This window comes from Psittacula echo (genome assembly GCF_963264785.1).
Source record: "Psittacula echo genome assembly, chromosome: Z".
Classification (NCBI taxonomy): Eukaryota; Metazoa; Chordata; class Aves; order Psittaciformes; family Psittacidae; genus Psittacula; species Psittacula echo.
Genome location: NC_137742.1, coordinates 3,846,776 through 3,874,192, shown reverse-complemented (window position 1 = coordinate 3,874,192; position 27,417 = coordinate 3,846,776). Strand labels below are relative to the sequence as shown.

The 27,417-nt window shown below is 41.4% G+C and overlaps 1 protein-coding gene across 6 annotated transcripts in view; it reads right to left on the bottom strand.

Moving 5' to 3' along the window:
- Positions 1-2,405: 2,405 nt before the first annotated feature.
- PIAS2 (protein inhibitor of activated STAT 2) overlaps positions 2,406-27,417 on the bottom strand; it is a 32,337-nt gene continuing 7,325 nt past the window's right edge. Inside the window, exons 2-15 of one of the 6 annotated variants that reach the window (XR_013958729.1) lie at positions 22,878-23,343; positions 20,083-20,167; positions 19,399-19,449; positions 19,186-19,276; positions 14,874-15,008; positions 11,942-12,047; positions 11,280-11,353; positions 9,983-10,143; positions 9,235-9,368; positions 8,618-8,802; positions 6,333-6,472; positions 5,803-5,858; positions 4,506-4,543; positions 3,126-3,168 (exon numbers count right to left, since the gene is read on the bottom strand). Coding sequence is in view for 4 of the 6 variants with exons in the window: in XM_080637447.1 (XP_080493573.1) it covers positions 2,998-3,168; positions 4,506-4,543; positions 6,333-6,472; positions 8,634-8,802; positions 9,235-9,368; positions 9,983-10,143; positions 11,280-11,353; positions 11,942-12,047; positions 14,874-15,008; positions 19,186-19,276; positions 19,399-19,449; positions 20,083-20,167; positions 22,878-23,343 (1,821 nt within the window). In the remaining 2 variants the exon portion in view is untranslated. Of the gene's footprint in view, positions 3,169-4,505; positions 4,544-5,802; positions 5,859-6,332; positions 6,473-8,617; positions 8,803-9,234; positions 9,369-9,982; positions 10,144-11,279; positions 11,354-11,941; positions 12,048-14,873; positions 15,009-19,185; positions 19,277-19,398; positions 19,450-20,082; positions 20,168-22,877; positions 23,344-27,417 lie in introns of all 6 variants that reach the window. The other 5 variants (XR_013958730.1, XM_080637447.1, XM_080637448.1 and 2 more) reach the window with 5 other exon arrangements.

Genomic DNA, 27,417 nt, shown 5'->3' with positions numbered 1-27,417 from the left:
GGAAAATCAGCAGGTGGCTCAGGCTGACAGGTCTATAGGTGTACAGTTGCAGCCTTTGTATACCCAGGATTTAGCAGCCAGCTCACTGCCAGAAAATGCAGGAACAGAGGCAGCAAGTGGATGGGTGAGGGAAAATAAAAAGGCCAGATCTTGCAGCATGCTGTTCATTTACTTCCCTTCTACAGATGGTCGGAAGGGCTACTTCCTATAGTTTATTACTGTAAGAGTGATGAGGCACTGGAATGGGTTGCCCAAGGAAGTTGTGAATGCTCCAGCCTGGTGGTGTTCAAGGCCAGGTTGGACAGAGCCTTGGTGACCTGGTTTAATGTGAGGTGTCCCTGCCCATGGCAGGAGGGTTGGAACTAGATGATCTTAAGGTCCTTTCCAACCTTAACTATTCTGTGATTCTATGATTCAAAGCAGTAACCAGATAGTGGAAAAAAAAAAAAAAAGAGGTAAGACAGTCATTGAACCTGATGCACTTTAAAACCTACTGAAAGAAAAATAGACCAAAAAATCATGTAGCTGTAATGGAAAGGTTTGTTCAGAGCTAGGCTAATGGGGTACAGACTGATTAAGTCGCACCCCCTGGTCCCCTGCATAAATTCCTTGTTGTGACATGGCTGCACTGGAGTGCTCCAACCCTTAATACAACCTCAAGTGACTGAAAGGATTTAGGGCTACACAAGCCTTGTAATCACCTACTGCATGTACATCAGCACTGCAGGAAAACAGCATTGTTCACCTCAATGTCTTGCACCACAGCCTAGAACAGGATAGCACTCCTCTAAATGGGCAAGGCTCAAATGGCTGGAGTTTGCATTTGACATTGCTGTCATGGCACTAGAACATTTAGAGATAAATGTAGCTGCAAAACTCCCACACAGCCCTGCCTTAGCCATGAGAACTAACTATTACACAGGGCATAACAATTACCAACATTACAGCCGTATTTTCCAATACCCATTGTCTACAGCACATGTCCTACAAATGGCACTTGCCCTTACTGAGCAGTTGAATGCTTCAGTTGGACATTAGGAGCACAAATGGCATCTTCCACAGTAGAAACCAGTTTGAAACATATTAGCCAGAATGAATGTGGAACCTCTTTCCATACTGTAATAGTTCAAGTCACTGTGCAACTGGGATGCAGAAAGGACTGATACACCACCAGCCATTAGCAGAAAAAAATCTTCATGAGCACCATGGCTTTACTGGAAACAATTCATGCTAGAAACTGATTTGTAACAGGTACAAAAAATTCAGGAGTTAAGGAAAGACTCAAAACCGTAGGCAATATTAAGACCAACATGTCAACTGAAGGTTGCTATGGAAGATCATGCAAAAATACCCCAAAAAACCCCAAGGCAAAGACAAATTGTAATGCACTGTTAAAGGCAGGGACTACAGGGCAGACAAGAATTACAATACATCCTGCTTCAATAGTTCTTATCCATGTGCTTCGTTCAGATACTGGAATAGTAACAGAAGGCAAAAAGCACCAGACATCCAACTAAAGAAATAAAACACGAACACAAAGTTAAGGAAAACTGAAGGCTGGCCATTACAGAAGGAATAATCTCAAATACAATTACTCAGCAGAAACACCACTTGGAAAAGCTGCTATGTCAGCCTACACAAACAATACTACTGTTCCAGATCTATGAATGCAACTTGGTTTTCCTGGAACCTATTCCACATACAGCACTGCTGAGGTTATCCTGGGAGGCGCTTGGGGAGAATCCAGCGAAGGAGCCCATTTGCAGAGGAGTAAAATAGGAGGAAGGTGTTCCCACTGAATTATAAAAGCCATGATAGAAGGCTGTGTAAAGTGGGAAAAAGTGGTATTGCACTTGAAACAATAGTTTCAAGCAGGTGGGAATATTGTGCATCTATGAACAGCTTTTACCTTCTAAAAGCCAAGCCTCCACCATGGCAAGTGGGAGTGTGGTGTTCCCAAACAGCATACAGCAGTTACTGCAGTGGCAGAAGCCATGCGAGCAAGAGATCGTAGAAAATATTCCTGCACTGGATAAAAGAATTCCTGTTTTGCCTCCTTACAGTTCTAGAGGAAGCATGTACTTCCCTTGGTCATCTGGTATGGGGCAGCAACTTCAGAAAGGGCCACCAAGGACCTCATAATCTAAAATGGAGTTGTTTTGTTTTTTTTTACTATCACCTTTTAAATTTATCAAGCCAGAAATTCAACTGTAGCTCAGTGGTACATAGTTTGGAGATTTTGGTGGTGGGGGGGTGGCCCAATTCTGACAATGCAGTGCAGAGATGACATAAAGCAGAGTTTGCATAGATAGTCTATCCCCTCCCCAGCCCAAAGAACAGTACAAGAAGAAGCCACAGCTTAGGATTTTATTACTTTTATGAAAAACATGAGATCAGGAGGAAAAAAGGAGAAACAAAGAAATCTCATTTACAGAGGCTTCCCCTATATCCCCAAGTTAAGGGGGAAGCCAGGAACAAGAGACATACAATTCAAGGCATGGCTATTTCACAGAGCTCCATTGTCTGAAATTTATTACAGAGCCCAGTGAAAATACTATAAATTCACTAACACATACACTTGTGCACCTAAGTCCAGGTCTTGGTGGTTGTTACAGAGTGGTTAAGTGCCTTTTCATATATATATATATATATTAAAAAAGTTTGTTTTTACATTATTGCTGTGTTTTACAACAAAATTGAAAAACATTTGTTAAATCCACCCAGCAACAAGTCATCAGTTTCCCCAGAACAAGCCGAAAGCATGAAAGCATGATCAGAAGGTACCTTTTCTATACCAACTATTCAATGAGCAACAGAAAAACTAAAAAAAAAAGATCTATCGCTTATGGTCCTAATGTAGGTGAATTTATTCCATTCCCCACAAGTCAAATCCTTTCAATAAATATCAGAGTAACTTGCGAGGTGCTGAAGTTCCAGAGAGAGAGCAGCAGCAGCTCTGTGCAATGCATCCCACAGTCCAGCATGCTGCCCCTTGCCTCAATCCAGCGAGATGATGTCGGGAGCGCTGGTTATCACTCCTGCCTCACTCCTGCTGGAGGAGCTAACATGCGTGCTGCTCTCGTGGTGACTGGTCGATGTGATGATGCTGCCAGGTGTGCTGCTTGTTAAGGTTGAGGAAAGGCTATCCAAAAACATAGGACGACAGTACTGCTTGAAACAAACAATGAAGAATTAGGATACTAACTGCACCAGGGAAATGCATGCTCTAAAGATATATCTTCCCTACAACATGCACAAAACACATTACATAACACACGCACAGCAAGAACCAGAGTTCTGCAAAACCAGCAAGTGAGCAAGCAGACTATGGCCATAAGCCCTTCTCCCTCTTCCTCCTCTTTTTGGTTTTCCCTTACTAACTGGTTAGCTTGAGCACTTACTAGCATGTTAAAAAACATTACCACATGCACAAGAAAAAAAAACTATTATTTGGAAAATGTTCTCTGCCCACAGCTATCGGGCACAACCACCTGTGCCTGCTCCTTTCATTATGAAAGGCAGCAGAGTGCTTTTTGCTACTTCAGTGGAAGTCAGAGTAATTTCCTTCCCCTCAGGGCAGCAGCTGCACTTTCACAGTCTATGCCATGATGATATGTTTAGGTCTGTAAACGTTTCAGTTGTGATAAATAAGCCCTGATCAAGTCTGATTCAGAAAAATTACTAAGTTGGTTTAACCTCCCTAAGGTGGAAAACAAGCCTCCTGAATGCAGAGCTGAACATTCTGAGCACTCAGAAACACAAGGCTGCCAGGTGTCAAAGAGGAGGGCAGTGTAAGGCACCCCCTGCATGCATACACACAGGCTTGTCACATCTCTCTCTTACTCTGTGAGTTCCAAATGTGGGCATATGTATGGAACTGAGCCTGAACTGTTTGAACTGTCCAAAGTGGACACTTTATGGCAGCGTATCTGCCTCCAGCCTCCCACATGTTACTCCCACATTTGGCAGTTCAGATCCCAAGGTGAGGCACAGAGCATTGCAAGATGCAGTTAAGTGGAAAGGAGGAAGTTCAGCCTTTGTTTATAAGGCACCAGAAAGTCAACTCTACAGGAAAATGTTAATTAGAGGGATTGTTATAAAAGTGTGCAGTCATGTGCCCATCAAATTAATGACGATATTTTCTTTAGAACTTCATCTCCTACTATTATCAAAACTAACAACTGGTGAAGTATATCTGCAGGCTCCATCTGGCCTACAGATGCACAGTAGGAACTAAGAGCACATGACAACTGTATTCAAATTAGTTTCCACTTTAGAAGGGCGAACTATCGATACAGTTTTGATGTCTGGATTTATCATACTACAGCTAAACAAAATCCTCCTATGATGTGTCCTCATTACCACCTCTTGGATTGTCCTGGGTTGTGGTTAGGTCTAGGCAAGTGGTCTCAAACATGGTATGGCCAGTGACTGTACCCTGAGAATTACTTGAGCAGTATGTCACAAAAAACAGAAATTAAACCCCCAGCAGTTCAGAAACATACCTGTGAATCTACTGGGATAAGCGAAAGAAAATCCAAACCTAGAAAGAAGAGAAGGATAATAAGTGGATGAGTCTTTTATTTGTACACACAAATTTAAGGAACTTTCTATTCTTTGTGGTCATAGAACAGATTTTGTTACAGTTTCTATATGGAATATACCACTGGGACACCACTCTCAACGACTACTTCAGGCAGCAGCAAAACGAGTTATCTAGTACAAAGTGGCTCTTTTTAAGAATGAGAATGACATAATGGTGTATTATTCACTGGATATTGCAGGGTGGTTCAATGTGGTTGCTTAGATGGAGGTTGCCATTTGGAGCTGTTGGTTCATAATGCAAGTTTCACTGCATATTGTACCTGACTTGGCCAAACTGGGACATGAAGAGTGTCATCACATTAAGGATGCTGGAATGAAGTAAAGTCACAACATGCACAAGTCCAAAAACAAGCAGCAGGTCTCTTCCTCCACCCACGGGCAGCCAATAAGGAAACATTTCTAATATCATCCCCGTTTTGTGTCTAGACAAATAAAAGGAATGAAGAAGAGGAAACTACAAGTAGTTCAAGGTATATCCTCCAAGAGCAGTGACAACTAGTGTCCATCTTATACACCATTAGCGTGTAAGCATTTAGGGCAAGATGTTTAAAATTACGAAATCAATGAGAAATTGCAGCGGGTTTTTTTTGTTTTATTTCTAAATATTGGCCTTGTGTTTGCTATGTCAACAGAAAGACATGGGGAAACTTACTCCCTCCCTCTCCATTCACCTCCAAATCTGTTCAGGCTAGTGGCATCTCTCCTCCTCTTCCCCATTAGAGAAAAAAAATCATAAAGGAGGTGTAAGCTCAGCTACTTTTGCAGAATTGGCAGCTTCTTTTATTCTTGCACAGTCTAGAGTTTCAATTGATAGAGATGGGCAACAGTTCTAGACTCCCATTCTCTCAGCTTACTCTGCAATTTGGGAAGATGGCCAAATTCTTAACAAGGGAGAAGTGGAGGGAGGGAGCAGTAAGGGAACCAAAATGGACAGAGAAACAAGGGGAATGATATCCATCCCATTGCCAAACTGGTGCTGAAAGAAGAGGAAAAAACCCAGAGATGTTGCAGGGGAGAAATGGAGACAGGCAATGAAGGGAAGAGAGGGAAATACAGGAGGCCAACGTGACACCTGTCACCACAAGTCACCATTTCCTCGGCTCTGGGTTCATACAGCCAGCAAAGAGAACCCCCAGAGTCCCTTATATACAGTGTTCTTTTCAAAGAGCCAGGATAGAAAACAATCAGTATCCCCACCTTGTCTGATATTTAGCAGCAGTGTTGAAGAATACATCATAGGCATTTAGGTTTGTCTAGATAAAGAAAGTCAATAGAGGTCAGCTTACATATTGTAGCTCACCTTAACCTTTTTCATACAGTCTAGACAGAGCACCATTAGAATCAGTTAACAGAACTATATGTCTAGAATTGGGATGAGTCAGTGCCATCACACATCTATAACTTAAATAAGCACCTACTCTCCCTTTCATCTACAGTATGTAATAACAGGATGTTTACTTAAAGTCTAACTGAATACAGCAAGAGCGTTTCTGGCTGCTGTTCCACAGCACCAATTTGTACCCCAGAAGTAATGTTTTTCATATCAATGTTGCCAAGTGCAATCTGAAACTGGAAAAAACAGCCTCTACTGGACTGTCTTACAGATCACATCAGCACAATACTGCATATTGTCTTGTTCCATTAAAGAAAAAAACAATAAATATTAATCAATCCTCCAATTTCCACCCACCCCACAAACTCAAACATTTTAAATAGCCACCACCTACTTGGCAGATCTGATGAAATATTGGAAATTCGTGGGTGATGGAATGGTACTGGACAGTCTGTTAATGAAGGAGGAATAACAGCAGCATTGACCGTTGTCACACTGGGCACTCTGACCGTAGATGGCTGGTACATGAGCACCCTGTTTTAAACAGCATGGGAAATTACAAACAACCTGGCCGTTAGTTACAGAGGAGAAAGCACACACTCTTACTCACAAGATCACTCTGTGGTAACACAGCTATAGCGTGGCTACTCACTACACAGTATTCCACTCTAATTTCCTTTTTCATAACAGTCTTCACAATAACATGACCGTATCTTGGCTCTCAACAGCAGCTGTGACATAAGAGCAAGTTGGCATTAAAACAAAGTACAGTGCTGGAGTCATGTATAGCAGTCTACCATTTGGACACAGAACTGGGTATCTGTATCTGATAAGCACCCTTAGAGGGATCTGCAGGTAGCCAGAGCCAGGAGAAGACTTCTCATTTCAATTTCTCCCCACAAGTGTTCCTTGGTGCTATCTCCCCCAACAAGGGCATGACTGAGCATTGTTCAGCCCCTGGAGCACAGATGAGAGTTAAACACCAAACCACCTTTAACTCAGAGGCTAAGCTCAAGCTAAATTCAGCTCTCCAGGAGCTTGCAACCAGTTTAAACCCTTCCGCATCCCCACCTCCAGCCCAATTACTTTGCAGCACTGTTAAAGATAACACAACACTCATTCAGCCACATACATAAAGTATTTCATAAGCTCCAAGTCAGGTGGAAACACTCAGAGTCCCACTCCCGGCTGCTCCACTCCAGCCGTGTTACTCACGTTCTCCTCCCCACACTGCTGCACTGGTACATTTATGCTGCTTCTGATTTCAGAAGCTTGGATTTCAGACCCTCCATCTCAAGCACCTCTTACACTTCAGCCTACGTTGCTTCTGCCTACAGGAAGGTATCCCCCAGTTTTGCCAAAACCAGCATTCAGGCAACACTGTTCACACGAGAAGCTATTCCCCAAAAGCCTGGCTTTGACTCGGATTTGAAGAATGAAAACATGCCATTTCCATACCCAAACAGCAAGGAAAATACATAAGTCACAGAGAGACAAGAAAACTCAGTCCTCCTACAATTATGGTTGCAGGTAGCCATCTCAAACACAGGAGCATGGAAGGAAGTCTTGGTGCCTTCTGAAACTTCATTAAGAGATGTATTTGTAGCTATTTTGTTCTTAGAAAATAAAGTCTTTTGCAGAAGGACTACTCCACAATCCTCACAAAAAGCAACAGCATGTCAGTATCACTGCTGAAAGTTGTTGATGACGACCAGCTATTTGCTCACCAAAGACCACACATTCCTGCAGACTAGAAACACAGCACACCTGCTCATTACTTCAAGAGCTAGCAAAACAGAAGGGATTTGGGTTTTATTACTATTATTTTAGTACAAGACATAAGCCACTATGCTGAGAGACACAGACACATACCTCATGCAGGCAGCAACACTAACTACTAAGCCATGACTAGCATTGCCTCATGGAGCAGTGACTGCTGGTGAACCTACCCAGTGCCCCTTTCTCCCTGCAGGTCTCCTGCACCCAAAAGGCCAAGAGCAAGAATGTTATGGAAGCCACAAACTAACTGCATCCAAGTTGCACAGACTGCGACAAGACAGGGGGCAGCACAACAGTAAAGAAGCTGGTTAAACCTGACACTGAAGTTCAGCACATCTACAAAGATTGATCAGTTGACAGGGGACTTGAAGCCATCAACTGTGCTAACTGAGGTGCAGGACTGACTGATAACCACAGCCAACAGTATCCACAACATTCCAGAGTTTAACAGAGAGATGGAGGAAAAACTTGTCTTAATTCAAAACAGCAAAGCACCTCCCTTCCAAGACCAACAGGATGGATGAAACACGCAATGCAGCCTCATTTCCTGGGCACCACAGCAGATTCAAGGGTGTAACAGACAGCAAAAGAAAAGCTTTTAAGATGACACTAACTTAGCAAGAAAGCACAAAACTCCTCCACTTGGCATAATCTGCTTTCTCAGGAGAATCTCTCTTTTCTATGGAGAAATATCCCTGCAAACACAGCAACAGTCAGCGCAAGTCTTGTGAGACGTACAACTATTTAACAGTGTTTCACCTGTACAAAGGTACTGTATCTTCTACAAGGAGAGGCCTAGAAATTCTCCTCTGGAAGTGTGGAGCTGGATCCTGAACAGAGATTACAAGTCCGCCTGTCTATGCATCAGTTTATCTGAGACATTACAGAATAACAACTAACTTTAAAATTGACAAACCCTCTGGCTTGGCTTCCACGTGTTCCAGACTTATAAACGCACTTCCTTTTGGGAGGAGTATCGTCCTCATCAGAAGAGCTTTCTTTTGTCAAGTCAATAACATCAGCTTGCTTCTTGTTTGCCTCACTGGCCATTGTCACAGAACACTGTTTGCTAACAGCGCTGGAACCTAAATGAGAAAATAAAGTATCACTGTTGTTTTAAAGGCTGTTGACATTAGCAGGTTCTACCTGCAACAGACCAGGAATGCAAATCCTGTTTTAGCTCGTCTTCCTGGCCACTACAGAGAATGTTATGGCCCAGGAACTATTTCATTAGTATTCTGTACTATGCTGAGATTATTATAGCACAAATTGTGTGTCTTCCTTTATCAGTGTAAGGACCTTAAATAAGAGAAACCTTCCATACTCTTAACAGCTATTATGAAGAGCAAAGACCCAAAATGCACATTGTTTGAGAAGCAACCCTTTCTTTTTTGTTCCAATGGCAAGAAGTATTAAGCCCTCCACAAAACAAAACACCAACATCCATAAGAATTATCCAGGATGCAATTAAGTCTCCAGGACTTTTGTCAGTACATACAGTCACCAGATGTACGTACTGTCTATGTTAGTGCACTGTGGACCTGAGACTTTCACAGCATCTGTCTTTGGCCTCATGGGGCACCAAGAGCCATCTTCTTGGAATTTAATCTCATCCACATCGGAACATTCATTAAGGATTTCCATGAAGAGCCTGAAATATAAAGGTGAATGGTTTTATTTTTTACTCCAGGTGAGTTTTTTTATCATAAGTGAAAAGGAGACACAGTTGAAAAGCTAATTATGATCACACCTTCAACCCACTGCATGTACTTTCTCCCTAGTTAATCTTACCTGAAAGCCTGTAATTACAGCTGTCACAGACAAAGCCTAGAAGAGCAACCTGACCTACACCTATTCCACTCCAACATTACTGCAATTCACAGAATTCATACAAAAGCAGAAGTCATCATCCTGTGAATCAAGTCTGACACTTGTTTATGAGTTTAAATTAAAATTTAAAGTTCACAGCTTAAGAGTAATGGTTATGTAAAAGGGAGATCAATCCTTAAATGTCACATTTGGGTTTCTCCAGAAGAAATACACTGAGGATCAGGAGTTTGATGATGCAGTCTGGAGATAAATTTCTGTAGTTTGTTACATGGGAATAGAAACCTAGTTTAATGATCCCTCCCAGTCCAAAGTACTTTGATGAAAAAGAAAATGGTATGAAGTGGCTAAAACTCACAAAAGTTGCAAATGTAGCTATCAAGAACAGAATGAAAAAAAAAAAAATTAACTGTGTAATCTCCAAGCCCAGTCTCTTACCCATCCAAGATCAGGCTCTCATAGGCTGCCTTTTTGTCACAGACAGGGCAGATCCAGGTGGGCTTCTTCTCATTCATTTGAAGATAAAGAGCAGCATCAAAACATTGCAGGTGAGTGCAAGTAACAGCCCGGCATGGGATTGTCAGTCTCATTTTTCCCAGCTGCAGGAGAGGCATTTAAAGAATGTCAGAAGGCAGTGAAGTAGATCTGGATGGCTAACGAAGTCAAGAGACACAGAATCACAGAATAGTTTGGACTGAAAGGGACCTTCATAGGTCATCTAGTCTAACACCTCTGCAATGAGCAGGAACATCTTCACCTAGGTTGCTCCAAGCCCTGTCCAACCTATGTCTCCAGGGCTGGAACATTCACCACCTCTCTGGGCAACCCGTACCAGTGCCTCACCACCCTCACAGTAAAGAATTTTTTCCTCACATCCAGCCTGAATCTCCCTTTTTTAGTTTAAACCCGTCACCCCTCACTCTATCACAACAGGCCCTGCTAAAAAGTCTCTCCCCATCTTTATTAATAGGCCCCTTTTATAGGCAATCAGTGAAGTAAGTGTCTCTTCTCTCTACAGAGGTGCCCAGTGCGAAGGATACTGCAGGCAAATCCAACCTTCATTGTTCTTAAACAGTAAAGCCATCCTCAAAGTCTTCACTGAACTGAAAACAGCCAGAAACATTTCTAATGGATCTGCTAATAACTAATGACCTTCCAATAACTAATGTGAATAAAAACTGAATCCTGGAAATAAAAGACCTACAGAAGTTCCCACTTTTGCCATTTTTTAGCCAAGTATTTCAAAGGGGAGTTTTGAGTTCAGGTTACATTAGAACGGCATAATACCCGTTTTAACATTTAGCTTAAAAGACCAGTCACAAACACAAGGCCAGTTACTACCCAGGAAGAGAAACCCCAAGGCAGCATTACCTGTTACACAGTGATCATTTTGTATGTCATAGCAGCTGGTAGAATAAGCAATACCACCAAGATGAGGATATCAGTTTTATTTATCACCAAATCCTTTAATTATTGTCACCCTACCCAGTTAAGTCTCAACACCTCAATATGCAAGATTACACCTTCTAAAGGCCTCATTACACACGTAAGCAATTTGATTCTAACTGTATTACACCAGCTGCATTCAGTTGCTTGAACACTGCTATAATCAGGTGCTTATAGATGCAGTCTTCTCCCCAGTTTTATATTAATGAATCAGTATATAAAAAAGTGGGGCTGCTTTTAGAAAGATGAAAATAGATATCTGCATATGGTAACTTCCAACCATACTTACAGGACACATCAGAGACACACGCAGACTGGTGGTGGCAATCTCACTATCAGGATCTGCAGTCAGTTTTTCTTTAACTATTAAAGAAGTTACAACACCAACATTATTTTAACTGCTAATCTTGATTTGCCAGTACTTGTACTTCATTTCCAGCTATCTAAAAAAATTAAACATCTAGGAAACTAGTTCATAGCAATATCAAACTACCAACAGTTTCACTATTTATAAGCAACTGGCAAACACTGTTCATTGCAAGATTGTTTGATGTGCAGCAGATGCATTAACAGCCACAATGGTTAGTAGAGCAAACTCAGCCCAGCATACAAAGATGAATAAAACAATCAGTGACTGAGGGACAAAGACAATCAGCAAAACATGCAAGTGAAGAGAGTTTACAACATCTGCCTGCACCTCACAACCCACCTCAATAAGGGCTGCTGATGGAATTCCCATAGGAACATTTTAGACAGGATCTTTAGATGTGCTCCCAACCAGCACAGGTACCCTCACTGAAAACATGCATAACGCCCCAGCAATAGCAAAGGGAAGTTTGATACTGCAGGCATGGACTTCTTTCAGAATGCTGCAAATCCCCTAGGGATTAACAGTTAAAGAGCCACCAACCACCCTCAAGAAGTACAGACAGGCAAATTAATATGACTTACTTAGTGCTCTGGAATGATCAGGGTTCCTGATGCCTTTAATTTTTAATCTCTGCAAGAGCATTGCTGAAGTGAGCTGACGGACAAGATACACAGACATGGAGTAATTCTACAAAGAGAGTGATGAAAGATTAAATATTGGTTTCATACAGTACTTTCACCATGACAACAGATCACTGTTTACACTAGTAGCATACAGTAAAAACAAAAACTTGCCCATTTTGGGCTTCACAGTTATGAAAGCCTTAAGGGATGGCTTCAGTACTGTGAAAGAGTCCAATATTCTGCCAGAACTCTCCTGTCGATCCAGTCTGGGCTCTTTTCTTGGAAAGATGATTTAGAGCAGAACACACCTGCCCGTGCATGCAGCCTTTGAGAACTTCTCACACCTGTCTCCTAAATCCTTCCCTTTTTCCAGTGTCAATCTGTTACAGGGAGCTAAAAGTGACAAAAGATGAATGGTCTTTCAGGTACAACCACAACACCTTCAAATGGCACGCAGCTGCACGAGCTTCTTTGCGCCTGTTCTTTAGCTTGCTCTGCACTGTTAAGTCAAGCCTCGTTACTCCATACCCATTCCTCCTGGGCTGGCCACATTCCCTAGCATTCACTCCTCTTCCCTAATTCACCCACTTGCCAGCTTCTTCTGTTCAGTCTCCCTTCAAGGTCACTAGTGAAAATTCTTCAAGTCCCACTGCTGCAGAATAATAATGGTCTCATCAGTATAACAAACACAACCTGTGATCTCTTATTATCACTCCCTGCCAGCCATCTTCTTATAGTTCCTATATTTCTGGTACCACCCTACTCCTCCTTTACCACTCACAGGAAAACAAGCTCTTACCCAGATGAGCCAATAAAGTAATCTAAATACATGGGAAACCTCTAAAACTGATATTTTTTTCCCCCTTAAAGAATGACCATACACTGCACTGTTTACTGCTCACAGAAAGAACTCTATCAGCTCAAGGCTGACGATGTCTGTGGGGTTAATGCCTCCTTTGATCAGAAGCCCTCCACTATCAGACAACAACACATCGACAAGCCCACTCCAAACTGTTCCTGGGGGTTTTATTTATGAAATGAAGATGAATCATGACAACTCCCTTGTGAGTTCTAATACTCAGAGCAGAGCACCAACAACCCAAAGAACTCACTCTACCTCTCAGGGTAAGGGGAGATGCAGGGACAACCTCCAATTCGTCTCCTTCCATGACAGTATGTTTTGGAATATAGAAGGAAGAAAAAGAGAAGGGATCAGCAGGACAGACCAAGACCAAACACAACACTGCAGTCATTTCCAGATCCTTGTGCTTTATGACTGGAAAACAATGGCATAGATCTTTCCCTCCACCTCTGAGAAATAAAACCTTTGCTGTCATCATTGCCCTTCACTTCGTTTCCTGAACATTAGCTTTCTCTCCATTTTTTTTTTTTAAATTGTACTTAGTGTAAAAAAGCTTATACTGGAGTCTCACTTTGAAATCTGGCGTGTCTCCAGTCCACAGGCTTTGATTTTGAAGAAAAAAAGTAAGAAGTAAACTGCTTTGATAACTGAATGCAGATGGATTTACACTATTCATAGACAGAGCTGTAAGTAGTTTTTGACTTACCAACAGCTGAAATGGCTGCTGCAACAGCTACCCAAACCTAGGAAGAATTCAGAAATTCTTCACATTCTCCCTTCCTTTCCTTACTAAATCCATAGATCCATAAGGGGATTTCTAAACAGACACACGGTGTTTTGAAGGCTAATCCCTTTTCAATTATGACTAATGACTGCAGGCTCTAGGAAGCAACAGGTATGTTTCAGTCACCATCCCCTTTATCTCCTGCCACCTCAAGTCTAGTATGCTTCCCCTCACTGCAGCTTTCCATGAAGTTTAGAACTCAATTATGAAGAAGCTTCGATTTTCATTTTTTCCCCTCCAGCTCTGCATTCCTCCCCACATTGAGCCACTTCTCCCTCAGGTCACCCAAACTTCCAGAATACTCTTCATTGGAAAGAACACACACAATGTATGGTAATTTCTTAAGGAACACACTGCTCAAACATTCTCCTTTAGAAACACACACCTGCACAAGTAAGGTCCAACGAAGCATGTCTGAAACCCATCAAGCCCAGAAACAGCTTGGCACCTCCTCAGGAAACCCTTCCTGCCTATAAATTCCACCCCTTTTTTGGTATATTTGCAAGTTCAATTTTAAACTGACTCATAGAGAAACCATTTTCATGTACAAAAAAAAAAAAAAGGAATCTCAGAAGAACAGAGATGGAAATACCCATTGAGCAGTTCTTCCTATGAAATAAAAATTGCTTCAGTGAAACTACTTATTATTACTTCATTAGAAAATACAAAACCCTCAAAAGCAAATGCATGTTTCCACCCTCACAGCCTTGGCACATCCACAGTTCAAAAAGCCTTCTTTGGCTTTTTAATGGACAGATATTGAGAAACATGCCTTAGAATATAGAATCCCAGACTGGTTTGGGTTGGAAAGGACTTTAAAGCTCATCCAGTTACAACCCCTTAGACCAAGTTGCTCAAAGACATTTTTTTACACTATGAGGGTACAAGGAGGAAAACAGGTTTTCCTTTTGTTATTTTGTCATGTCTGAACTGTTTTGTACTGTTTATGCCACAAGTAGTTTCAAGTAGTTTTGACACATTTCAGGCAAACCCTAACAGCTGGCTTTCTAATGTATATTCCATAAGGAGGTCATTGCTGTGTGTATGTGAATCTTATATATGTTACTGTAAACTACCATACTTCTAGAGCAAATCTTTCCTGGCATTTATTATAAATTCAGCCACTTAATACTAAGCACTTGCTGGTGTACACCTGGCCAGCAATACTGAGCATTCTTTCTCAGGTTATTATTAAATGAGGTTATTTAGACAACTTCCCACATCCTACAGAACATACAGTTTACCTTTCCAATTTCAGAAGCCCAGGAAATGGAAATCTGGTTTGGCACAGCTGATGACAGCCTAACTAGAGATGTTATGTTCAAGGGTCGTCCAGGTCGCTTCTGTTCAATCCCATTTTTTGGTGGTGGAGCATATCCCTGTGGAAAGAACAGGACAGACAATAAGAGTTACCAAGTTTCCCCACTGTACTCTGAAACCTGATGAAGCAGACTTGTTAGTTTTAAGCAGATCTATGGGAAGCAAGTAAACCTAGAGGCTCTCTAGGCTGGAGTCCAAATTCAACACTGAGAAATCCCAGCCTTTGAAGTCCTAATGCCACAAGTCAACCACAATTTTAAAGCATTGTTTTGTTTTAAAGTGGTTTTACGGAAGTGCTAAAGAAGTGGGAGAGAATGCAACTTAAGGCCAGATAAATTCACTAGAAGAGTAAAAGAGTAATGTTGATGCTTTCTGTCCTTTTGTATTTCCACCCCACTGAAAGAGAACAACATAAGAACACAGCCTTTAGTGACAAATATAGCACATAATGAGGAGTTAATTTAGTGTTTCACACCTAGTAAATACTTCAATGATTTAAGAAACAAAGCCTTGTTCCAAGAGCTCCACATCTCCTCAATGTGTGCTTTGCTTTGCACCAGCTACATTTAGCCTCAGTAGTGATAGGTTGTACTCTACCAAGGCCCCTGAAGAACAGCTCTACACAGAATATGAGCTCTAAGAGCTAACAGGCTTAGCTGTTGTCTGCAGGAACCAAATAAACTAGATATTGTTTGCTCAGCTTTGATGATGAATTTTAGAACCTGGATGACTTCTCTGTGGTTTTATTTCCTTTATGATGTTTGCAAATCAAATCACAGAATAGAATCATAGAATACCAGGTTGCAAGGGACCCTCAAGGATCAGGAGCCAGTCAGCTCTCTTTTGCTTCTAGGCAAGCACACACTCTCCAGCATATCACAGACAGGAAGTACTCATACTCTGTGACGGAGCACACAGCTTATTCATCTCACCTTGCATCTGTCACCATGAAAACAAGCCAGTCTGCAGCAGGAAATCTGGGAATCTGTTCTGAGCTCACACAGCCAGTCTGCAGTCCACTCCTCAACAACCCATCCTACACCAGAAGGATGGCACTAAAAGATGGCAGCCCTCTGTCTCTGACAGAACTGACTGCCAGATCTCATTTAGTTCAAGACAAGTTTTTCCATACAAGAAACTCTCCCAGTAGGGATGTTCCAGAAAACGCACACACATACATTTCTTTTACCCAGAGAAACACACACAGCCTGGTGCTTGGGAAAAATCAGTTACTCTGAAAGATGCTCAGTCTGAAAATAAACAGAAATAAGTAGCCTCTGCACTCCCTCAACCAAGTGTACCAAAGGATGATCACTGCTTTTAATCCAAGGAGGATGACAGTGGTCACAATTTCCTAGGTTTCCAAAGCTAATCCATGTCTCATCTGACAACCTAGCCCTGGCTGTGCCTCCCCATTGCCCTTTACTAATGCTAGGCAGGACCCTTCCTTGCAGTGACAGCACAGGGACATGGAACTTCTACAGGCAGGTATGTGAGGCCAGAGCAGCAGACAGCAATTGCTGAAGGACCCTCTCTGAAATGGTTCTCACTCCAGAAAAGTGACCAGGAGTTAAAAGGAACCTTGCTGTGTATGCTTCGTTGCAGAACAGAGGGAGCAGATGTATACAGACTTAAAAGAATGACTGATTTGCCACTTCTTTAATCAAACAGAACAGCTGCAGCCATTTATAGACAATATATCCCAAATGCTTTGCTGTAGAAGGTCCTTCTTTACTATGGTGACTTTATAATGAGCTCAAGTGGACAAACACACCATCCCCGCAATACTTAGGAGATTTATTTCCACACATACTGTACCAGCCACAATAAACCTGCTGGTCTCCAACCTCAAATGAAGCTGTCTTGTTCTCAAGAGAGCAAGGATGAAAGCTCTCTTATATTTCTTTCCTTTTTTAGAGACAGATTCTGCTGCACACATGCTTCATTTCAGTCAAGCTTTTGATGTGTTCTTCCACAGAAGAATGACCCTGTGATTAGATTCAATCCCGTACTCCTAAAACACTTTAAACCTTCCCTTTGTAGCCTTCGAAGACTTATGTAAAGAGCACTTTACCTGCCTGTCACAACCAGCACCATTTAATCAGACTGCCAATTCTAGTGGCTAGCAAGTGGCAACAGTATCTGGGTCTTCCAAGTCTCCCACGCTTCTTGTAAAAATCATTAGTCAAAGAAGATAGAATCTGCTATAACCAGGAAAATCAATCAACAGGAAGCAGAACTGCTTTTCTACTTGGCCTTTTCCAACCTGCCCTGACATATTTAATTCTGTCCTTTGAAAGAGATGTACAGTGGTCTGTGGAGGTCACCTGAGAAGAAAAGCAATTTACCTTTTTGAACTTTCACATTTTGTCTTGCCTACAAAAGAAGTCAGGAGAACCACCTGCTGTAGTGTAAAATCCTTGTTACTTGCCAAGAACACCAGCAGGTAAGGCTCTGCACTTACTCCTTCTAAATCAGAACCAACACTGAAAAAGGAGGAAGCAGACAGTTATAGGAATACAGGAAAACACCGTGTTAACATGGGTTGGCACGACCTGAAGCAGCACTGGCAGCATTTCACTGAAGTTTCTGGTACACATTGCAGGCAACAAGATGACAAAGAATAATATGCAGGCACCTGCAACGGCATGAAATGCTATACCAGGGAACAGTACTTACTCATGTAAGTACAGAACAGTTACCGTTAAAACAGAACAGGTCTTACTTCAGAATTGTGTAAGTTGGCAATTGAGGCTGGCAGCACTGATTAATTACCTAACACCAACACTACCGAGCTGGACAATAGCGGTCTTTGAGGCAAAGAAGTTACCTTACATTTTCTGCAACAAAAAGGAACCATGAGAGGGATGCAGACATTGACCAAATCTACAAGAATGTTCGCATGAGCATTAAGACTGAGACTACATTTGCCATTCAGCTCACAGCAAAGGAGAGGAAAGGAAGTTACTAAGACAATAGTTATTTATTCACTTTCTCATCTGAAGTTTCTCTCTGATAAAGAAACATCTTACAATGTGCAAGAAGAACTTACAGGATTTATATCAAAAGCGAAGCAACAATCCACGATTACAAACTATTTTTGCTATGACTGACATATGTTATGCATAGAGGGTGTAAACTTTCTCAGCAAGACTGCAAATCAGCAGACATTGATGTCCACAAGATAACATCAGACCCAATTCTTCTTGATGGGTAGCTTAAAGGCAGAGAATCTGAAGAAAGAAGGGGGAAATCCTGTATTTTATCACAGAGAACGTTAACTGGCACTTGCAGGAAACACTCACCCAAAAACATTCAAAAGCAATCCTTCTACACACTGAAGACAGATGAAGAATAGTGATACAATTGCTTAAGTAGAGGGAAGAGAAGCTAGAGTCTCATTTAAGCTGAGTAGAGGCAAAAAAGCAGTCATGGTTGCGTATGTCATGGTACAGGACAACACATCTGACACCAAGAAGGTGATAAACATTCGGAAAAAGAGTTTGTCACACCTCCTTTCTTTATACAGCATTTTTCAAAACCCAGTGCTGAAAATAAGCCTCTGTACTACTACTTTTTCCATTTTCTATAGCTTCCAGAATGGGTTGTGTAAGTTTCTCTGTTCTATTGTAGAGATACCAGTTTCAGAGATCTTCCAAGAAAACTGAGTGTTTTTCCCTTTTTCTATATATTCAAGCCTTGAGGTGACCCTGCCCACATACTTCTACAACATCAGATGCCACTGAAGTGTAGGCCTGCCAACACTGCTCTGTTCCAGTACCATCAAATACTAGGAACCATCAGATGTGTCTGTTCTTCATCCCCACAATGAATTCCGCTCTAACCGGACGAAAGCAGAGCAGCATAGAAACACGCACTCAAGAAGTTGATACCATTTCCTCATAAAAAGATGGAACTCAAGCCAATCATCAAGGTCTCCTGCCAGTCAAGTCAAGACTTACGATGAGGACTCCCCATGCAGGCACTGGTTTCTTTTTGACATATTTTGTTGTGTTAACTGCAACAGATGATGTTTCCTGTAAGTGGCTAAAACACAATTAATCCATGTAGTGGCTGTAGCAAGATTAATAATAGTAATGTCTATCTCACACAGCATATGCCTAACATTAGTAACTTCAGAAATTTGTGTGATAACAATAAACAGCTTGATTATTTCAGCAAAATACATACACCACAGGTCACAAAGCAGCCACAAATACATACAAACAAGCTTACCAGCAATGGAAACAGCTTCCCATTTACTTTAATACACAAACTACTAGGGTAATTATCTTCTTGAGGGCAGCTTGTCTCTGCTAGGCAAAACCTACATCCCAAAAAAGAAAAAATATCATTTTCAAGTGTCACCACATTGATACACCCACACAAACATCTAGACTTCTGTTACATTAGCTAATTATAATTAAGGGAGCACTATGAAAAAAATACCTTAGCTGAACTTGGACTGTGTAATCTCTCCTGCCCCCTGGCATGAAGTCCCTGTGACAAAGAGAAGTATCTATTTAGACAGTAAAACTTACATTCCAGTTGTATGCAAAAAGAACTGGCACACCTGCCCCCACATCACTAAACTCTGCTTTTATTCTTTTATTAAGCTGTGAACAGACCTTATAAGCAATCTGTTACAGATATAAGCACCTCTGTTTAGCTACTGCCGCCTCTGTTTAGCTACTGCAATTTCATCAGAACTTCAGGATCAGCATCTTCTGTCAAGAGTTTATACTAACAATAAAATATGATGTTGCCAGAGAACAAAATACTCTTTGAATTCTCTTGGCTTACACCATAGGTCATGCAACAACATGAAACCCAGGATAAAAGATAAAAGCAGTGTTCCATTCCTGCAGCCAGGAAACATGCTGGGAAGAAAAGCTTACCACTCCTCCAAACAGTCACAATATTATTTGGAACTAAGTAATTGCTATCTCTTGAGTGGCATAGGATTTATCCCTGATGCACATAAACTCTGTGCACACTAGTTCCTGATGAAAACCAAACATCTAATCCTCTCCAAAGTTATACTCATTTTATTATTGTATCTCTGAGCTTATGTGATGCATTAATAGCCCAAAAATCCACACCTTCTCCTCACCATGACACACTCTTACTTACCTGGAAAGACAGATCTCTCTGACCTGCTGAGGTGTTAAAGCAAAGATAAAAAACTTCTCTTGGAACCTCTGAATACTGCTGTGTACTAGAAAACACAAAAAAGGAGAGATTTAAGCATGGTGATTAAAGTCATTAATTAAAACAGGATCTGCAATTGAGTTTTTTCTGGAAAAAGGCATAAGTTACCTAATGCGATCAAATTGTGGTTAAACTGCATGTAACTGTCAAGAGGAAAGCAATGGAACAAATCATTCATTCAACCATATTCAGGTGGCTTAATATCACATTACACTTCAGTACTAAGGCAGTTTGGCAAGCCACATTATAATCCCTTTTCCTAAAGGAGAAAGGTTCAAACAAACACGCAACAAATGTAATACTGAATACCTGACAAAACATAGAAGATGTTTGGTTTTATGTACTACAAGAAGAGAATGTGCACCAGAATTTATAAATGAACAGCTGGAAAATTACTCAGTTCAGAAACAGGTAAAGCCTTTGGGGAGAAAGGGGAAGAGCACAACCTCTATTGCCAGAGAAGCCAACTAGACTTCATGTCTGGGACTTACCCCTCAGAAATATTTGGCAATAAAAAAAAATTAACTAAATACAACTTTTATATCAGAATCCTACTTGTCTGCCATTGATGGGAAGCAGAAATACTTTAGTATTAAAGGTCCACAGGATGCAGATGTTACTTTTCTACTTTGTTCCGACTTGAGAAGTTGGAAATCTTGAAATAAAGGCAGATTGGACTTGTCTAACAGTTTAAAGTTACCAGCAAGGAGGATGAAGACAGGAATAGCACTACTAAGCCAGGAACATTTGGAAAAGCCAGACTGCCCTGCACACTGTGACATTTTGAAAACAAGGTCTCTACGCCCAGAACACACACACAAAAGGAACACGAACATGAAACAGGACCCAGGTGCAGCAAACACACACCAAGCTCCTCAAACAATTCCAAACAGCAACATTGTGCACAGACACCCACACACCACAGACAGCATTTTATATTTTAAAATATTACTTGAGCACATGCAAAAAAGATCATGGAAATATTCTGTTATTGAATTGAGTGTGGGTTAAAACTAAACCCCACAACTACACCTGCTCTTGTGTTCTGATGTTAGTGTAAGAGAATAGCTATACTCATCCCCTTTAAAGAGTCACAGTGAAGCAGACCACACTCCTAGCTCTCTGATCTACCTATTTGGTTTCTGAAACTTTAATTCTCAGACACATTATAACATGGTGATACTCCCAAGGAAGTCTTTTCCTCTCAAAAAAGGAAATTACCCTTTTCAGATGATTTCCAAAGTTAGGAAAACAGCTGGTAGAGAGATTTCTAACCACCTCTACATATCACTGACCAGGAAACAAAAGATAACTGCACAGCACACAGCAGAAATATGATGTGCAGCACATGCTGCATTATGCGGAATGGAGTGACTACGTGGCCGGCAACCAATCCAGTTAATTATAAGCCAGCAGCTGTCCCACAGCACAGAATAATTCAAGAGGCTAATTCAGATACTCGGCTACCATGCACAGCGAACGCAAGCAGCAGTTAGCTAGGGCACTGTGACACTGACACATTATCTCTGTAAAGGTTGTGGCAGCATGAGCTGTCCAACACCAAAGCAGTGATTGTACCAATACACAGGTACAATACAAATTCTTAACAGGGTGTCAGAACTCACAAGCAGAAGTGACAGCAGGCATTGTAAGTAATGTTAGTAATGTTTGCTGCTTAGGTACTGGAGGGTGACCAATGATCAGAGTATACCACACTGAGGTACAAATCACAGCTAAAAGACTATCAGATAAGAAACTAAAACGTTTATAAGGATGAAAACAGCTTACAAAATGCTGAAATGTTTCTAAACTACATTACTAAATCGTTAGGCAACCATATAAGATAAGAAAGGTTAAATTTCAAGACAAAAAATAATTCTAAAGAATTAAGTTTGAGTGAAGCATTTAAGAAAGCTAAACTGAGACCCCTGTTTATTCAGAAGACAAAGGTCCATTCTGCATTTTAGCACACAGTACAGCAACAACTTGTAGGCTGAGAAACTTCCAGCCTGTGCTAATATGAGCACAGTACTAAACTCTGCTGCACCATTTCAGTGCCACACGTCAGAACCTGCCGAACTGTCACAGTGATCTGCATGTAATGTGCATGCAGTATCTGCAGATACTACATAAACCATGAACTTGTTCTCATTATATTATTGCAATTTGTTAATTATTAGTAATTACTGAAATCCTTTTCTTTTTGGCCCCAACAGAGGTGTTCCTCACTTGTACCAGGCAGAAACTTAAGGTCCAAATCTTTCAGCCAAAAGTGGAGGTTCAGGCTAGATACTACAAAGCATCTTTACTGAGAGGGTGGTCAAACACTGGCACAGGCTTCCTAGAGAGACAGTCAATGCTGCAAGCATGTCAGTGTTTAAGAGGCATTTGAACAGTGCCCTTAACTTTTTAACGTTTGCTCAGCCGGTTAGATGACCACTGTAGGTACCTTCTTACTAAACTATCCTCCTCTATTACTTAATATTCAAAAAGACAAAGATCTTTAATCATCTAATATTTACAAAAGAGCACACTATTTTCTGAAGCATGGCGTGGCACTTTTAGGGACAAGTTTTGAAGAGAAAGCAAGGGTAAAGAGGAGAAGGGAGTTTCCCCTTATCTGCAGCTGCAAAAGCCATTTAAGTCTGGAGTTAGTGCTGTCACAAGCAAGACCTATTGCATTAATTAAGCAACATGCAGAGCCAATAAACACTTACCCAGACTCGTAGGTTTTATGAGCACATCGAGCACATCATAAAAAGGTAGGCTTTTCAGCTGGACATCGGGATGAACAGGTGGAATCGGAGGGGATGGCCGCTGCATGTGGGATTTAGTGTTTCGAAGGAGCACAGAACTGACAGACGAGGAAGGAGACTGAGATGTGACTGAAGTAGAAGGGAGCGGGTGAATGCCAGCAGCAGCCAGGTCAGGCTCGACAGAGGAACTGCTGTCCAGACTGAAAACAGCAGGTCTTATAGCCGATGAATCCGGAAGACCTTCAATTGTCCTTGGGTACCTACGTCTGTAGAGTTCTTTGATTTTTATCTGAACTGCTGCGCTGCAGCCGCTCTTCAGTAAGTGCAGTGCTCTCATCAGGAGGTCATGTTTCCGCCCACTTTTATTACGTCCAGCAAACCCCAACAATACTTGTAGTTCAGAAACACGAAAACTTGATACCATATTCTATAAAAAGAGAAATAAGCACAAGTGAACAAACGGTACCCTGAACAGAACATTTTGAGGACCACACTGAACCATCATTCTAGTTTCACACTTGTTATCTCAGGTACTATCCTATACCCTCTCCCAGCACAAAAGTATAGTTAGTTTAAAACACAGAAATAAAGTTTTCAGGCTGAAAGTTGAGTTTGGTTATATTAAATTATATTTGGTTATATTTCAAAGACTTCTAATTGTCTCCACTCTCAAGCAAGAGCAACAACAAAACCCCAATGCAACCCAGGCAGTGCTACTTTAAATTCACAGGCAGAAACATAAGCTGTAACACAAAATATTCCACTCCATTAGATAAAGAAAAAACAAATTAACCCGTATTATCACCACTTTTCCAACACATTTTAAGAAATAAGGAAGTGTTAAAGTTCTGCATAGTTAATTTTTTATTTTGGGCAGTCTGTTGAACACATGCTTGAACAGAGACAAGCACATCAGTTCTCATTCCTGAAAGGATGGCAAAACAAGGTGGACAGTTTTTAAGAGGTACATATCACACTAAAAAACTGTTTAAGCAACATAATTGATTCTTACAGAAAGTCACAGTAAGCTTCTTGCCCTTTTCATACCACATTCTGATCTCTTCAAAATAAAACAAAACTATTTATTTTATCAGAGTTTGTTGTGGAAGACTGAGGATTGATCTATGAAGCTGATAAACAGAAATATTCTCATTTAAAAACAAAATAAATTAAAAAGCAAACTCAGAGATGGAGGTGATTTTCTCCCCTCATTACTACAAACAAGTAATTTGGCACAGGCACATGATCACAGAATCACAGAATCCCGAGGGCTGGAAGGGACCTCAAAAGATCATCTAGTCCAACCCCCCTGCAAGAGCAGGGTAATCTAGAGTACATCACACAGGAACTTGTCCAGCCGGGCCTTGAATATCTCCAACATAGGAGACTCTACAACCCCCCTGGGCAACCTGTTCGAGACAGCTCTCTTCAAAGGTATAAAACTATCCAGAATTCTTCTAAGCCATCTACCTTCCTATTTCTGTGTGACATTTCCACTGTAACCAGGAGATGACGTTCTAAAGATTAACGAACATCCAATTTTAATCTATACAGCTGTACCATACCAGATCCACATTCAAGGACTGGCAGATGAAGACCTTAACAGAGAAGGTAGGCATTAGCAGACATCTGGCATGACAAAAGATACTTTTAAAACCAGCTCAGAAGTGCATTAACTTTTAAATTGTAGTCCAATGCAAAATATTTATAGCTTTAGGTGTTGATTTCAGAAGGAATACATCTCACAATGCAACATTTGGGGTTTACCTTCCCTAACCCTTACTATACTATTGCAATGTTTACGGCCATGTATTCTAACATAAATGGGATGTCAGCTGAAGTTGTAACACAACCATGCAGACAGACACCAAAAAGTTAGAACTCCCCCTGTGCCCCTACCTGCTTGCTCCCCATTTCCTCTTTAATGTTGAGAGAACTAATATTACAGAAAGACAGATCAGGGAATTGAGCCAGATGAAAACTGATCATCAAATCATATAATCATTGACATTGGAAAAGACCTATAAGATCATCAAGTCCAACCGTTGCTCAGCACTACCAAGGACTCCGCTAAGCCATATCATTAAGGGATTCACCTACATGGTTTTAAATACCACGAGGGATGATACACTCCCTCTGCTGTCCTGCACAGCCTGTTCCAGGGCTTCACAACCCTTTCAGGGAGGGATTTCTCCTGATACCTTGTCTAAACCTCCCCTGGTGCAGCTCACCGCCATTACATCTTGTCCTATCACTTGCTACTGGGGAGAAGATACTGACCCCACATCACTACAACCTCCTTTCTGGTAGTTGTTGGTTCAGAGACACAGCCTCCTTGTCTCATTGTAGAGAGCAATAAGGTCCCCCCTGAGCCTTCTCTTCTCCAGACTAAACCACTTCAGGTCCCTCAGCCACTCCTCATTACTCCTGTGCTCCAGGCCCTGCACCAGCATCATTGCTCTTCTCTGTCCCCGCTCTAGCACATCAATGTCTCTCTTGTAGTGAGGGGCCTGTCACTGAACAGGATTTGAGGTACAGCCTCACAGTGCCCAGTACAGGAGGGATGATCATTGCCCTGGCCCTGTGGCCACACTATTGGTGATACAGGCCAGGATGCTATTGGCATTCTTGGCTGCCGGGACACAAGCTGCTCATGTTCAGCTCTGTCAATGAGCACCACCAGGTCCTTTTCCATGAGCAGCTTTCCAGCCATTCTTCTCCAAGCCTGGAGCACTGCATGGGGTTGTTGTGGCTCAAGTGCAAGACCCGACACTTTGCCTTGTTGAATCTCCTACAATCACCCACAGCCCGTCTCTCCAACCTGTCCAGAACTTCTTGTGCCATTACCAGACAGCAGGAGAAAGCAGCCTTTTCAAGGGCCACATTACTCATACAAATCAAGACCACCATCTAAAATACTATGGCAGCACTCTGAAGAGGCACTCCCTTTCCGTATTGCTGACAGGATGAGGTTCATCCTATTTCAACATTTCTAGACTGCCAGTCTGGGAACAGTGATGCTTCTATCAAGTAGGTATCAGGGAGCTATCCCAGCAGTCTGGTATTCCCCCAACACTTCATGTATAAATGCACCATGGACGTAATTATCAGTGAAAGCAGCATCTCATGAGGTGTTGAGTGGTTCACCTCAAGAAGAGGCCAACAGCAGATGTCACCTTAATTTCATCCCAGCAGCTTCTCTCAACACAATACAAGAAAAGAAGAGATAGAAACAGAACTCCATTCGTTTGCAAGCTGCTGGAGAAGGCTAGTTTCCACCTGGCAATCCCCTGCCAATTTTCCTTAGTCTCACAGTCAAACAGGGTGAAGAAAATTAAGTGTTTAAGTATTCATAAAAAAATAGCTTGAAGTACTTTAACAGCTTTAAAGTCATGCCACATAAGAAATTGTGTTAAAAGACAATACTGAAATTCAAGAATTTACTGAGAAGTTCATGTTACCTGCTTTGACAGCATAAGCTTGATAGCAACATCACCTCCTTTATTTCAGAGGCAGGCAGTAAGCATGACTGTGGATTCCATAATCAGAATGCATATGAATAAAATAATCCTTTACACTGAGATTAAGGAAATAGCATATACTGCAAAATACTGCCTCTTACCCTGCCTGCTACCTTCTGTGCATTCCTGCAAGTTAATCAAAGTGAAATGTGCAGTTAATCATGCCTTGAAATAGCTAACATTTTATGCTGAAACTCCACAAATTAGCATTTCATTACAAGATGGATTTTATTTTATTAGAAGACACAGGCTGGCTTCAATACCAGAGTCAGCAAGAATTTAAATTAACACCTTAATTAAAAATGGAGAGTATAAAAAAAAAAGATATAAGAGTATAAAAGATACAAGTATCTTATCTAAGTATACTTATCTTCTATAGAATAAGTATAAAATACGAAGAGTATAAAAAAAATTAGTTTTGTCCATCAATGCAAAAATCTTACACATGCTTTTGGAAGAAGTCTTACAAGAGTGAGTTGTACTGAAGTTACTAAACAATGGCTTTTGCAGCATTTTCTCCTGAAGCTGACTGTATATTCCCTTTAAGGCAACCACCACATGCATGAAAACACAGCTAATCTGACCTACAAATTGCACATGACCAATTTGGTGGCCTTCTATGAAAGGGTTATGGCATTTGTGGACAAGAGAAGAGCAACTAACACCATCTACCTGGACTCCTCTTCCTTCCTTGTCTCTAAACTGGAGAGAAACTCCAATTCAGAGGATAAGGTAGACAAGGGCTCAATGTTCAAGTGGAGACAAGTGATGCTCCTCATGGGTTGATGCTGAGACCAGCACTGTTTGACATCTTTGTCAGCAACATATGAAGAGTGGGATCAAGTGCACCCTCAACACATTTGCTGTTGACACTGAGCTGTATGGTGCTATTGACAGGCTGGAGGGAAGAGGTGGGATTCAGAGCAACCTGGACAGGCTGGAGGTGAGACCATATGAACCCCATGGAGTTCAACAAGGAC